We start from the raw sequence: 15,320 nt of genomic DNA, 5'->3' as shown, positions 1-15,320 counted from the left end.
AATATGAGCACTCTTTGCTACAAGTAACTGACTTGAAAGGCTATGGCCCTAAAATTAGACATTATTATCGTATATAACAACACTACACGAACTCGTCGTGTTTTCGTGTTCAGAATATTTAATAAGCGTAAACCTAAACAGTGCTTTAATTATTTTTATCTTTTGTTGTAAACTGACCGTTGAATCAAGCCCGTCCTTTTTTTTTCATGAAGCCGATCCATCATCACTTACAGCTCAAAGTTTACGTTCTTGTTTTTTTTTTCGCCGATGGAAGAAAAGTTGGTTGCCTATAAAAGATAACATTAAAAACATCTCGGTGATTCTAAGCAATTAGTACATAGACAGATAGGAATTTTAGTTTTGTTGGCGGCAAAAAAATAAATTTTTTAAAACTACTTATCTCGTGAGTAACTGAAGGCCATAGACTCTCTTCGTCCTTCATTCTGCTTAACGCGATATCCGGTGAGACATTTAGTCTTTTGAAGAAAAAGTTGAGCCGGATTCAGACAAAAAGTATTTCACAGAAGCCAACGAGATAGACAAAAATCACCTGTATGCCACGCTAAGTGAATATCATAGCTACATCGCTAATTTGCGAGACTAGCTTCAGACCCATATTCTTTTCGTTCACGACTTCCACTATCCTAATTAATTTGCTTCAAAGAGAGAAGAGTAAATGACAAATAAATTTGAGTAAAGCTAAAATCACAACTATTCACATACTATTCATATGAGTGCGTCGGTCTTTGTCTCTGAGCCTTTATGTAGCTACATGCTTGAAGCAGTTCACAGTCAGCTCTATTTGGCAGTGCTAAAGATTTAGAAACCATTTTATGTAAACGTTCGAAAGCAGTTGGCTTTTTATTATTTTAATTGTAGTTTTCAGGAAAAATTTAGGTAAGAGATAAGAAGGAAGTAACCTTTGAAATTCTTTAGTTTAACCCTTTAACTTCCGTGAGTGACCAAGACAGAATTTCTCCTTACAATATCAGTACAAATTCAAGAAGACAAGAAATGAGAACCAAGAAAGGTATCAATTAGGAGGTTTGATCCAATACCAAATTCTCAGAAGTAACATTAGACGATTTGTATAGCAGACAGTAAGGAGAATTACTAATGAGATCTTGGGAGTTAAAGGCTCGTATGATTTAACCCTTTAAACCCTAAGAGTTACTAGCATCTAATTTCTCTTCACAGCACCATCCCTGGATTAAACATTAAGGTCAGGAGAATAAAATAAATGATCAACAACTCGACGAGCTCTTGACCATTTAACGAATTTCTCTTAGTCAGCACCATAGGGAATGTACAGTGAACAGTTTTGCTGACTGGTTAAAATTTCGCAAGGCATTTGCATAAAGTGTATTCGATCGATAATTTTGCCTTGTAGTTGCTTTTTCGGCAAAGGTTGATAAGTTAAACAAGCTATATTTACTTTCTGCTTCGACTATCGTATCAACGTCTGTTTCTTTGTTTTTAGAATTTCTAAACATTTGTGAAACACATGGACACGGACTCTGGAACGTAGCAGAGCTGTTAGTCGTAAAAACAAAAATGTCTTCCTCACGTCAGAGTATCAAGATCTGTCAGCCGAGCCCTCTGTCATCTGGGTACTCACATAATCAAGGGATAGATTGAAGCCCTCATTCAAATAAGCGCCCCTATTCTGTTTCAGCGATATCTCTGTAAGAGTAACATTACATTGAGATAAACCGTGGTTCATCTTCCTTTAATTGCTTACTCAAAGCCTAATTATACAAAAACACTGGTCTTCGTCTCAGTTTCTCAACTATTACGTCCATGTGAGTGCACAGTTCCTTCAAACGAATGATCTCGTCGTCTTCCAATTTTGTGACGACGATTGCTTGGCTGGTCGTTTTAGCCAGGAAGGATCCAGGGACAGCAGGTCCGTTTTCCAGTCTTCTTGATCCTCTTCAAATAAACATGGTGCAATTCACAACGAACTTTACCCATTTCCGGCTAATGAATGAAAGCATGTCGTATTTACATTCTCTCATCAATTAAGCGGAGTTGACTAATTTACCAACACAGGAGCTGCTTTCATGAAAATTACCAAGGAAAAAAAAAAGGACTGAGTTTCTTAAGCCCACCAGCATAATAACAACTAAGATTTCTATAACTTTCTTTTTCACCTAGCTTATTGGTAACAAGATGAACAGGTCGTTCAATTCAAGACTACTCAATTTTGAAATACAGCACAACATGGCGCTAGGTGCTGGATTTTCACCCCACTCATTTTACTTCTACTTCAAATCAACTCTGCTAGTGATTTCATCCTCCATGATGTTGATATATGTCCTCTGGAACAGAAGAATCAAAGCGATGAAAAAATGACAGGTTGGATACACGGAGGAAGCTCAGTAATGATAATAGTGATAATAGATAATAATGACAAAAGGAACAAGCGAGCGGATGAGAAAAGATGAAAAACAGAACTTAAGAAAGACCAATTATACCTAATACACACGACTTTCAAACCTTTATTCCCCCATTTTTTCAACTTACATTTTATCGTTCTGGTAACAATTTTATTTGTCTCATTTTTCCTTTAGATATAATTTTAATTTTAATAAGCCATTTACTACGAAGAGAGTTTCGATTTTTGCTGCTATTTCCCTGGACTTATATGACTCCTCGTTAGATGCAAGTCTCTCCAGCATTTGAAAATTGAAGGGGTTGAAAATGTTTCCGCGTAATCTACTCAAGTGTAATTAATTGAAAAGAGAAAAAGTGGAAGAGGAAGGAAGCAGTAAGGAATGGCTTAAATCCAATTTCACTCACCTTTACTTCTCTTAAGAAGTATTCCAGCTGATTCACGATGTCAGTAAACGAAGGTCTCAACAAAGGATTCTCGTTCCAACAAGAACTCATTAACGTATACCTACAAATGCATTGCATCATTCTTTAATTTTGAAGACCTCTTTAGTCACCTAGCTCACTCATTCTTTACCCAACCAAACTTCGGAGCTTCCATGACAGCGACATCCCAAATAGGTAGAGTTCCCGTATCTTACGGGAGGCAGAATATTTCGTTGACCCAGTCACGTGACAAATGCCTCAAGTTACTTAAATAATGATAAAAGTGTCGACTGTTAACATGTAAGCAAATATATGTAAGAAATAGACGGTCTTACAAATGATCGAAACACTTACAGTTCTTCCGAACATCGATGAGGACGAGGCATCCGATAACCCGTAGAGAGCTGACTTACCAGGGAAAGTGGTGATTCGATGTCAGGGTATGGCAACTCACCTATAAAGCAAAATAACGGAGTTTGCTCGATGGTAATAGCTTTTAAGTTTAAAAACTTAATGGATTTTTAACGTCTTACTAACTGAGCATGAGGGCCAAGGGTGTGGCAGTACGGACTGAGCGCAGCCAGCTGCACACTAAAACAACTGAGGTCCAATATTCCACAGTAAGACTCGAGCAAGCGAGGTTAGTAAGTAGTTTATTGTGTGATGCTCGGACCAAACTTTTTAATTTTGTATTCGCCGACTTTCGCGAACAAAAATACGCAGTGTGTGATCGTTTCCTTGGAACAGTCCGTATGGATAAATCCCGACCCGAACTAAGAACGCTCGCAAAATCTACTGAATTCACTGAACGCTAGAATTTACCTCAGGACCACTTCGCCAGATAATAAAGCGTTTTAATATAGCTCTTCCTTGACATAGAAATCATCGAATGTTTATAGAAATGTTTATAGACCTACCATATGTTGCTATTTCCCAAAGTAGTATGCCGAACGACCAACTGAAAATGATTAAGAAAAAGGACGCTTTCATTTAAAGGTATCTATTGTTTTCGAAAAATGAAATAGTGGAATTTTTTAAAATAAGTGTTAGAATTTAGCAAGTGAAAGTTCATCATAAAAATTGCATCTATATATATATACATATATATATATATATATATATATATATATATATATATATATATATATATATAACTAACTGCAGACAGTACTGTTTCGGCCTTCTGGGCCTCATCAGTGCAGTGCTGATGCTAGGATGGAGGTAAGGCTATATAGCCACCCCAAGTGATCTCACACGTGTGGTATCATTTAAGCCATGCCAGAGTGCTCAAACTAGATAAACTAGTGAGCATGCATATACATATACATATATATATATATATATATATATATATATATATATATATATATGCATATACATATACATATATATATATATATATATATATATATATATGATTGTGGGAAATTGTAAGCAAATGCTGTTGGAAAGTGCTCGATACACATGAGTGTAGAGCGAAATACAGTTCAAAATGACTAAAATGAAACACACATGATTCCCAGGGACATCGAGTGGAATACAAAAGGAAGGAAAAAAGGAGAAGACGAACTCCTCTCCAACATTATTCTCGGTACGTAAAAATCTCAGCAGCCTTAAGCGCCTCGATCTTGACCAAACATATTGGTGGTGGACAAGGCTACCCCTTCCACGTCAGACATCGTATGTTTCTTTTTGTTTACTTACACATCGCTCTTGGATGTATAAACTCGATCTCGAAGAGATTCCAAAGACGACCATCTCCATGGAATTTTAACCTGTTGATAAAGGTAGCTTAAAAAAAGCTATTCTGTATCATCACGTAATATATAATGAACAAGCATACAAGATATCATGCCAACCAAAGCGTTTGCTCGCCTAATTTAGAAGGAAATAATGAAATTTAGCCCACGACAAGGTTCTGACCCTCTAAAGTGATACTTACATGTACTGTTTTTTATATTGAAAGAGTGCAGACAGAAAAAAAATGGTTTACGATAAATAAATAGATTTAATTCAGGGTTTCTATGAGTTGAGCTTATGCGGCCCCAGAGAAAAATGAGTGGTCGTATTTAAACAGAAATTTAAATTTCCTGCGGCTTTCAACATAAGAATGAAGACTAATAATGGGTGATCCAGCACTTACACATGAAGTTTTGATGTATAATCCATCGTCTGAGATGTTCCTTGCTAATCCAAAGTCTCCAACTTTTGCCACCTTGCTTGAATCAATAAAGACATTTCTCGCTGCAAGGTCGCGGTGAATGCACTGAAAAGAAAGTTGCCATTTCGGTTTTTTATTACACAAATATTATACCAAAGCATTTTAAGAATGAGTGAAATTTTCACCAAGAGTTATCGTTGAGATAAATTTTCTGTGATTTGCCAACCTTCCGCTCTTCTAAATGCTGCATTCCCAAGGCCACCTGCAGCGCAATGTTCAACAGCTGTCGGTCGCTCAGTTTACAGCAGACATTTGCATATTCGTTACTTCCGTCGTCCTTGCTCTTCAAAAGGCTTTCAAGGCTACCACCTCGGACCAATTCAGTAACAACAAAAACTGTTTCTGAGTAGAGAAAAGTTGGCTATCAGGAACTCGACGACGGCTTACGGGCTGCATGATAGGTAGTTTACGAAATCGCAAAGTTATCTTGTCATTAACTGGGACAGAAAAATTAGAGGAGGTCAAAGAGAAAGACATGACTCAAAAAAAATTTCACGCGACCGGAATTAACCCTAACACCTCAGTTACTCTGTAAACTTCAGTAAAAAGTAATTATTGATGGCTTTTTTGTGCAGGCCAGTGAGACTGAGGATAGATGCCCATTCTATGCCATTTGTATAGTCGAACGAAACCTTACCTCCGTGTACCCATGCTCCAATTAAATTGACAATGTTCGGATGTCGGCCAGCTTGTTTCAGAGTCCTTATCTCGTTTAACAGCGCGGCTTTCTCAAGTTTGCTTGCATCATCTAAATAAAAATGTGAAATGATGTTACGTTACACTCCTTCATTTTCCTCAGAGAATGCCGAGTGCAATTAAATGACTTCAGAAGCTTACAATGACATTCAATGGTCTCAAAAGCATCTACGTGATCGTATTTACTTACTGATCCCTCCTGACTGTAGGAAAAGTTAAAACTTAAAAAAGATCAGTGCGAATAGAGTGAGACTCCTATGCATACCTTTCAACTTTTTTATTGCAACATCAATAACGTTTCCGTTCTTTCTACCACAACGACCTTTGTAAACGATTCCATATTCCCCTTCGCCGAGTACTTCTTCAAGCACTTCGAGATCATCCAAGTCTTTTTCGCATTCTTCTTCAAGCGCTATGTTAAGAGATGTTAGCATTTGATGGCCATGTTTGTAGGTATCCATGCCACTTTCTTGATGTGGAATCACGTTGGCATCATCACAACCATCTTGAGCACTTAAATGACCACTCGGTGAGTTTACCAACTTTTCTGCATGGTCTTTTTGAACAAAGATGAGATTTCTGAAATTTTTTTCTCCAACATCTGGTGGAGTAGGAATCTTGCGTCCCTCTAGGAGCATCGAGTCGACACTCCCATCGTCTTGTTTGGGGTCTTTTCTTTCTGGTCGCATATTAGTATTTAGCTTTTCATCATCTACCAGCGGAGCGACAACATTTACCACTGAAGGCGCTGAACCGTTCTCATTATGATTCTCATCTTCCGCTATCCCCTCAGCCAAATCGTTGTTGGCCATGCAGACCACATACATTTCTCCCTCATCCCTGTTACCCTGTTATTGAAATGGATAGAATGTCAATATCTTCAACAGATAGCAGTTCATGGTCACTAATGATTTGGTGATCGAAATGTCCAGTCGTTCAAAACAAAAAAAATAGTTTGTTCTCCTCCTTGAGTATTCTTTCCGATTTAATTCAGCAGAAATTTAGTTGCAGAAAAAATATCGTTTTGAGAGTTGGAAAAAGTTAATTTTTAACCCTTTCCACCCTAGCATCAGTATGCGTATTCCCCTTACTGTTTCCCATACATTCCCTTAGGTGCTGATGAGGAGAATTTGTTTCATAATCCAGAACTTTTCTTGTTGGTGACCATTTCCTTTATTCTCATCACCTTAATGTGCAATTTGCAAATGTGATATTGTTAGGAGAAGTTAGATGCTAGTCACTCTTAGGGGTTAAACAATCTATGAAAAATACCTGTTTATTTCGTCTTGCACGTCGATAGAAAAACGCCGTGGTGCACCCGCACATGAATGTCATTATGGTGCCACCAAACACACTAAGCACAGTAATCAAGGAGACTGAACGATGCCGATCTTTTCTCGGTGACGCTGTTGCTGGATACGGCAGTTGAAAGAAGAGGAAAAATTGAATACGGTGAGAGTCGGAAAACTTGAGAAATTCCTTCAATTATTATCGGGTGAAATTTTATACTGAGCTATGCTGCATAATTGCCCTCACAGAAATTGAACGCAGAGTTACAAACAGTATCAATCTGCGACCTCACCTAGCTGCTTAATGAACAAGAACGCAAATTTTGGTGCTATTTCTCCAGCGCTGCTCTTTGTAACAATAATATTTGCCGTCGTCTTCTTCTTTTACCCCTCTTATTGACAGCTGGCTTTGCATGATGTTTTTGTCATCTAGTAGAATTGGAATGACTCTTGCCCTTGGGTTTGAGTTTGCAGCATTCGAATTATTGTTCTTGACCCATGTGATATTTGGCTTGGGAAGACCAGCTGCAGAACAGTTAAAAGTTACATTGGAACCGAAAAAAGTAGCTTTGTAGGGGCCAGCTACGCTTGGCGAAAATAAATACGTCACAACAACTTGTATGCGTTCAGATTCCTTGTATTCTTGTAAACAACGATTTACATACGAGGATCTATCCAGCGACGATTCGAAGTTACTGCTTCATATAGGTTTGTCTCAAAATCCTTAGCTAAAAACTAAACTTGATAAAAAACGGCAAAAAAACTACAAACGACGCCCAAGCAACGCACATAGTGTGGGAAACTGCGCCCAAGGTATATTGTCAGCGGCGCTGTTAGTAGTACATAATTCAACGAATCATACATGCTTATGAGTCTTTCCCAGACTCCCCCTGGGTGGCTCGCTTCTGGTGGATTGAATTTCTATTCAATTCCTCTCTTAGTCAAGGTGGCTTGGATCCTCTCTTGATACTTCAAAGCCTTAACAACGTCCAACTCGGCTCCTCTGAAATTAGTACCGTTATCACTGTAAATAACTATTGGGGGACCTCGTCTGCTAACAAAGCGCAAAACTGCGTTGATAAAGCTATCTGTAGACAGGTCTTCGGCCACTCCAATGTAAACTGCTTAGAACCTCAGGCAACATGCATTCGTAACGCTTGTTTTAAGTCGTGCGAGTCGACCTGTAATCACTGACTTGTCGATATCTATATAGGAAATGACTTTCTCTGTAAAAACTTTACAATTCTCTTCTCTGCTTGAGTCACTTCGGACACTGATAAAGGGGTGGGACTGAGCTTCAATTCTATCTTCGAACTTTTGCTTTGTTCAGCCCGTAATTTTGGATGTGAAGTCTGTGGAAAACACGAATGAGACACGCGACTAATCTTCACAGTCGACCCCATTTAGAACAGCGTTGAAACAGGGAGATCCTGAAATCTTTCTGTACGACAGCTGCTCCAACAGTAATCTTCGCTCTTTTAACTCCTTCGTCGCTGTCTAGGAGTGCTTCGGAAGCCTCTGTAGGCTGCGGGGGCAATTCGTCCTCGTTCTTCCATAAGAATTCTGCTCCATTTCTCCACATTTCTAGTTTCTTTCGCTGAGGCTTTGATTCCTCGAGAAGCATAGTCTGCAGGGTTGTGTTCTGATCTCACATGGGGCCACTGCCTTGGTTGTGACTCTTTCTGTATAATGGCCACTCGGTTGGGAACAAAGGTAACAAATCTTCGCGTTTCGTCAGCAATATACTTCAGGGCTATCATCGAATCACCCTACTAAGTAACACTGTCAATCCTCAATCTCCCTTCAAGTTACTTAGTTACGATCTTCTTGATCCAGGTAGCAGCGTTTAATTCTAATTTCGACTCGGTGACTGCGTTCTACAGTGGAACTGCAATGTATCTGTTCCATAGCCTTTCTCTTTCGAAGCATCAGCAAAATGATGTAGCTCTGCTCGTGCAACTCTACATAGCCTTCTGGCTTAAAGCACCTCGGGATCCTGAATCCCTGGAAACTCATAAGGCCTTCTCTCCACTTTCTCCAACGAATTCTTCTGAGATATTGTTGTCCCAACTTAGCTCTAATCTACACAGTTCTTGACTGATTTCTTTTCCGAGTAGTAGTAACGGACTGGCAAATCCAAGTGGATCGTATGCGGTCGCAACCGAGGACAGCACTCCCTTACGATTCTTTGATCGTATCATGTTCCACGTCCCAATGGATCCACAGGGCCCTATCCAGAGGTAAGTTATCGGATTTTAAATCTAGATCCTTAATGTGCGGAGCTCTTTCTTCCACCGGAAATGCTAACAAGACATCACGACGGTTTGAAATCCATTTTTGAGTTGGAAGCCACCTCTATTACCTCTCGAGATGGAAGTTGAATTTGATAATGCCCATTTACTAGGGTTTTTGACTGATCCATAATTACATTGGCTATATGGTCTTCAACCGACATGCCTTCTTCTACAGTTCCGTTAGTGTCTCCAAATTCTTCATTGTACATGCGTTCCAGTTGTGCATTGAGAACTTCACGCTCATTGTGTATTATGTTTGCGTGTACTTGCTCATCTGCAATTTCTCCAATAGGCCCAAAGACGGTCCACCCAGAGGGGATCCTACTTGTCTAACTGCAAGTCGATAATTTCTGGATGATCACTGCCCGTCAGGATTGCTACTATTTTATCTCCTGTCTCGGGTACACTGACGTCATCAAAGCGAGGCCACTTCCCCATTTCTTCGTTGGTAGCCAAATGCCATGGCGCAAAAGGAAGAATCCTCTGAGACATTGTTTTGCATTATGTCCCTGTGGGAGACACGCTCTGCAAAGTTGGTGTTGTTTCACAGGCTTTAAACAGTCTCTTATAGAGGAAGTTCTAAATATCCGATATCTCCAGATCTAGACTCCATGGGGTCCCGAGCACTGTGGACACTTCAGTGGAACTCCAGTAAGCATGGCGGTGCCCTACTGATACTTGAACCTCGAGTATTTTCGCTAACAGAAATTAAATCCACGTTTCCTATGCCTACCGATGGCTGTACATCCAAATTCCCACCTCTCTCGTCGCTCTTGAACGCGTTGACTTCTGACAATTTATTCGGCGCCTCTGTACGTACGATTCCTCTGAGACAACTTTTACCTTCGAACTACTGGCCGATTTTCTTTTCTTTTTGCTAGTCAGCTCTTGACGAACTACTCTTGTAAACAGATCTTGACTTAAGTACTCTAACTTTGAATTATGTAGGGGCCAGCTACGCTTGGCGAAAATAAATACGACACAACAACCTGTATGCGTCCAGAATCCATATACTCTTGTAAACAACGATTTACAATACGAGGATCTATCCGGCGACGATTCGAAGTTTTCTCCTCTACAAGATCCTTAAAATCCTTAGCTTAGCTCAAAACTAACCTTGACAAAAAACGGCAAAAAAACTACAAACGACGCCTAAGCAACGCACACGGCGTGGAAAACTGCGCCCCAGGTATATTGTCAGCAGCACGATAGACTGTGAGTAAATTCGACGAATCATACAAGTTTGGTTCACCGGATCCTCAACAATCCTCGCCCAGTTGTCTGAAAGCAAAGATGTGAAAGAAGTACGGGAAACAAATAAAAAATGTTGATACCCGGAGAGAGGAATGAAAGGGAAATACTCTGCATTATTTGTGGATATTCAATGAATGCTTAAATTTTGAGAATTCTAAAGCACTTTCCCTTTTGCCAAAATTTCTTTAAAGTTTCTTTCATCCCTTTCCAAAGAAAAAATGGTCGTTCCATAATACAACCTGGTGCCAAGTTAAGAAGTAATATACAGCATAAGTCTCACCTAAATCCTTTATGGACAAGAAAGCCGGGTTGGATGTTTTTTCTCCCGCAGTATTATTTGCAACACAGTGATATTTCCCTTTATCTTCCTTCTTTGCATCTTTTATTACTAGTTGGCTATGGATTTGTTTGTCGTCCAGGGCAGTCTTAACGTATTTTATTCTTGGGTTGGACTGTATAGCAAGTGGATCGTCATCCTTTATCCATGTGATGGATGGCATGGGAGAACCTTTGGCGGTGCAGTTTAAAGTTACGTTGAAACCAGCAACGACGGTTTGGTTCTTTGGATCCTCGACAGTCTCCGGTGCCAGGAAAGCTGACACCGACAATCCCAGATGACAGTAAAAAAAGTGTTGGGAGAACATAAAAGAAAGGAGTGAGATGAATGAAAGAGAAATACCGCGCATTATATAAATTTAAAAAGAGAACTTAAATTTTTTTGAATTCTAAAACACTTTCCCTTTTGCCAAAATTTCTTTAAAGTTTTTTTCATCATTCTCTAAAGAAAAAGATGGTCGTCCCATTATAAAACCAGATGCCAAGTTAAGAAGAAATATACAGCATACGTCTCACCTAAATCCTTTACGAACAAGAAAGCCGGGTTGGATGCTTTTTCTCCCACAGTATTATTTGCAACGCAGTGATATTTTCCTTCATCTTTCTTCTTTGCATCTTCTATTACCAGTTGGCTATGAATTTGTTTGTAGTCCAGGACAGTCTCGATGTCTTTTATTCTCGGGTTGGACTGTATAGCAAGTGAATCGTTGTTCTTTATCCATGTGATGGATGGCATGGGAGAACCTTGGGCGTTGCAGTTCAAGGTTACGTTGAAACCAGCAACGACGGTTTGGTTCTTTGGATCCTCGACAGTCTCTGGTGCTTGGAAAGCTGACACCGACAATCCCAGATGACAGTGAAAAATGTGTTGGGAGAACATAATAAAAAATTGAGAGCCCGTAAAAAATATTTTTGGAAACTGAGGGTGGCACATAAAACAGGAAAAGGGAAGCTCTACAAACAAAAAGCGAGGTTTGTCACGTTTTAGACATCTTGGAATAGCCTTAAGTTTTCTCCATTTGCAATCCATTTTACACATGCTTCTCCATTTCTTGCTGTCCATGTTACTTGGTCGCTACTTAAGAGTGCTCCTACTAATGGCTGGTTTTCACTGGCGACGGAGTTAGAGTCGGAGTCGTAGTTAGAGTTGGAGCGAGTGAAAACTGAAAATCAGAATCATAAGCGGAGTCATAAGCTCGACAGAATGGGACTCAGAAGAATCAGAACGGTTTCATTTTTTCCGTGGTGAAAACTAGATTTTTTCAGTCGCGAGCAGAATCGGAAAAAAACAACCAATCACATGCCAGTTCCCAGGCCCTTCCAGCACAGTCTTCCGCCTACATATTTGACTATTCTTCAAAGGATCGTAAGCGACGGAGTCGTAAGTGGTAACGGTATTTTTCTTCTGATTCTGTCGGTTTGATTTTCACTTGATCGTATCGCTCTTTGCTCATGATTACAAATCCAACTCCGTCTCCGTCGCAAGTGAGATCAGCTGTTAGGTTTATCAGGACTAAACGACAACAAGCATGTCTTCTTTTAATGGAGAGGAAGTTTGTACATAGAAGATAAATACCAATGCGCAGTTTAATGCACCCTAACTCTTAGCCACATTCCCTTCTCTAATTACCAACATTTAGAAGTTCCTTTCAAGTTGAAGTATCATGACAGCTGATTTGAATGGCAAGGCGCGTGAAATTGAAATTAGAAACTACCCGGAAAAGGCTGATAGAAGTAAGCAAATAAGAAAAAGATCACTCCCCGACTCTTGTTAAATTTTACTCCAATTTTTGTCATTAATTTATGCAAATAGTTCCCTTGACGAGAAGCAAATCAAAGTAACAAAACGTTTTAGAACAGCTGATGAGAAAACTCGTGGGTTCCAGAAGGAAAGGGTCGTCCAGCGTTGCTCTTCAGGCTACTTTTGTTTCGAAAATCGCGTTTGGTTCGGGTGCGAAACGACTCAACTGACTTGGTACGAATCGACTTTGGTGGTACGAAACGTCTGGTAACCGCTTTATTTTGTTTCTGGAGGATATAACGTTAGTTTTGTTGCTTACCTTGTCCAATTTCGACAGTTTTTCGCCGGCAATATCCAACGTAATCATTTTCTGCCTCACAAGTGTAATTTCCAAACTGTGCTAAAGTCAATCCCTTGAGCATTAATGTACAAAGAAGTTCTTTTCGTAGTTTAGGATTTATGCATCTGACTCCAACTGATCTATTCTTAGGATCATACCACTGAATATACTTGATCCTTCTCCTAGGAAATAGCTCGTCCTCAGACCTTGGCCACGCTATACAAGTCAAATTAAGAGCTTCTCCTACAATTAGTGTGCGACCTGATGGACTCGAGTGGATCTTCATTTCAGGTATCACTGGACGGCAAAAAGAAAATTCCATCAATAAGTTTATCAGAAAAATTTTGGTTTGATCAGTGAAGATGTAACCTTAATTAAGTTGAGAAAACACACGCAAAAAGAAATACACATGGTTGCCACTAACCATTCTTGGTGTTACATTTCTTTGTCGTTTCTGCGGTTGGAAGGTTGCTCAGAGCACTGGTAACAAGCAATAGCAATAAACAGTTTCTAGCGTCTCTAAGCCAATATGTGTTTAGCATTCTGTTCGTTGGACGAGCGTTCAGTTCTTCACACAACAGGTGCCTAAACGTAAAATCGACTACATAAGGGACGAATCGAAGTGATGGGGGACCGGGAAAGATGGGATAAGATGGGGCAAGAAGTGACGCCAATCTAAGGAACTGAAATTATGAAGGATAAAAACAACGAACACATGAAATCTTCGGGAAAGATATGAAATATCATATATCTGTACAACTTTAGTACAACTCATGATGCAACTTGTGATCAACAAATCGATTTTGCTAATCACTCGCATGATTACAAACCGAATTGGACTCTTTTCAGTCCTTTCATAATTATTTATCATCATGTGGTCTTTTTGAAGCTCGAATTAATGGCTCATGAGGTCATTTAAATGCGGCCCGAGATACGAGGATGGCGGCAGCCAATTCCACTTTCCAAGAGAAAACAATCTCCTCTTTTCCTGCTGCATTGTACTTACAAGTGCAAAAGCCAAAAATTATACAGGTAAAAGGTGTTATTGCAGAAACTCGATGTTCGTGACCAAGCGAATACACTGAACGTAAATGACAGCCCGATGGCACATTAGCAGTCTCGTGCAAAACTTCATATCTTATTACCTTGGAAACCAGTCCTCACAAAACTTTATCAAAATGTAAATTGAAGGTGTAAATGAATCCTCATGAAAACAACAGGTGAGAGTTTGTCATAAAAGAAGATCGAAGTTAAGAAAAAATGAAAAGAAGAAGTAAAATTCAGTCACTTACCCTTCGTACTTGTATGTACTGTAGTGTTTTCGTTGTTTTTATTTTTGACAAGTGCTAGCAACGTGATTTCCCTCCGGGAAAACTTACGTGGTTCCTGAAAAAGCTCACATGTTGTTCATTTGAAAAAAGTGTTATGTTTTTCACTAACTACTCCATTTTATGGATGTCCAAGACATTGTTGCACAAGAAGACAGCTCTGGCGATTCTCACAAGAGTAAAGGAGTATTTGACGACTGATAACATAATTACAAAAATAAAATGGTAAAGGAGATGATAAGGAAAACGAATATTCAAGCCACCTCCAGTCATCCTCTTGTGATAGCAGACAGGAAAAACGAAATATGATAATAGGCAGCTTTCTGAATTAAGACTAAATGTGAAGGAAACAGATGTTTTTGACCACAGGTGTCATAATTTGAGTGTTTTTCGATCAAATAACATTCCAGATCATTATATTTAATCCTAAATAAGGACGAGTAAGGCTATGCTAACAGACCCGTAAGGCCTCTATTGCTGACTGTTAGACATAGAAAAGAGTGTGATCAATGGTACCGAAGTTTTAGTGAGTTATAACTGCAGTAGAAGGTTCTCCGTACTCGCTACCAAAGTTTAAAAATTATGGAAAAAAATTATGATCTCCACGGTACCAAAAAGCTGGGTTTTTCGCTATAAATTCACGCAAAGGAATTTACTCAAAACCCCTCTGTAAACACTTTTATGGCCGTGGGAACGTGTTTCCTTCTGTAATAAAAATGTCAATTTTCTATATCTTCCAACAACTATGTACCTCATTAAATATTAGGTTGCAATATTACAAAATAAGGAGCACCCATTCTGATGCTGGCTTAGGTTTCTTATTTTTCTGTGAATTAGACGGTTACAGTCCTTATTTATTTCGTTTTTTGCTTGTCTTTCTGTCCTTTTTCTTTTTTTTCGGGGGGTGGGGAAGGCAGCGGGGAGAAAAATTATGTATAGTTACTATCCCGCATATAATTCGTTAGACGCGTAATTAAAAAAATGATAATTTTTTAGGGCTT

At 39.3% G+C, this 15,320-nt stretch overlaps 1 protein-coding gene across 3 annotated transcripts; it reads right to left on the bottom strand.

Moving 5' to 3' along the window:
• Window positions 1–798: 798 nt before the first annotated feature.
• On the bottom strand, window positions 799–14,588 carry LOC131774412 (fibroblast growth factor receptor 4-like). Of its 3 annotated transcripts, none has more exons than XM_066161876.1 (17): window positions 14,284–14,588; window positions 13,416–13,576; window positions 12,971–13,288; window positions 11,427–11,741; window positions 10,855–11,169; window positions 10,437–10,601; window positions 7,010–7,149; window positions 6,003–6,585; window positions 5,679–5,789; window positions 5,208–5,383; window positions 4,964–5,086; window positions 4,525–4,595; window positions 3,738–3,778; window positions 3,175–3,274; window positions 2,803–2,902; window positions 1,619–2,321; window positions 799–811 (listed from the first exon to the last, which is right to left on the bottom strand). In XM_066161876.1, exons 2-16 carry the CDS (start codon window positions 13,531–13,533, stop codon window positions 2,265–2,267), a joined length of 2,733 nt encoding a protein of 910 aa, XP_066017973.1. In that variant the 5' UTR covers window positions 13,534–13,576; window positions 14,284–14,588; the 3' UTR covers window positions 799–811; window positions 1,619–2,264. The 3 variants fall into 3 exon arrangements, with proteins under 3 accessions (XP_066017973.1, XP_066017974.1, XP_066017975.1); XM_066161877.1 differs by lacking the exon at window positions 14,284–14,588 and adding an exon at window positions 13,998–14,076; XM_066161878.1 differs by lacking the exon at window positions 10,437–10,601.
• Window positions 14,589–15,320: the final 732 nt, after the last annotated feature.

Source organism: Pocillopora verrucosa, chromosome 1 (genome assembly GCF_036669915.1).
Source record: "Pocillopora verrucosa isolate sample1 chromosome 1, ASM3666991v2, whole genome shotgun sequence".
NCBI classification, from domain to species: Eukaryota; Metazoa; Cnidaria; class Anthozoa; order Scleractinia; family Pocilloporidae; genus Pocillopora; species Pocillopora verrucosa.
Note: the sequence above shows the minus strand (reverse complement) of the source record. Positions and strands in the feature narration are given on the sequence as shown.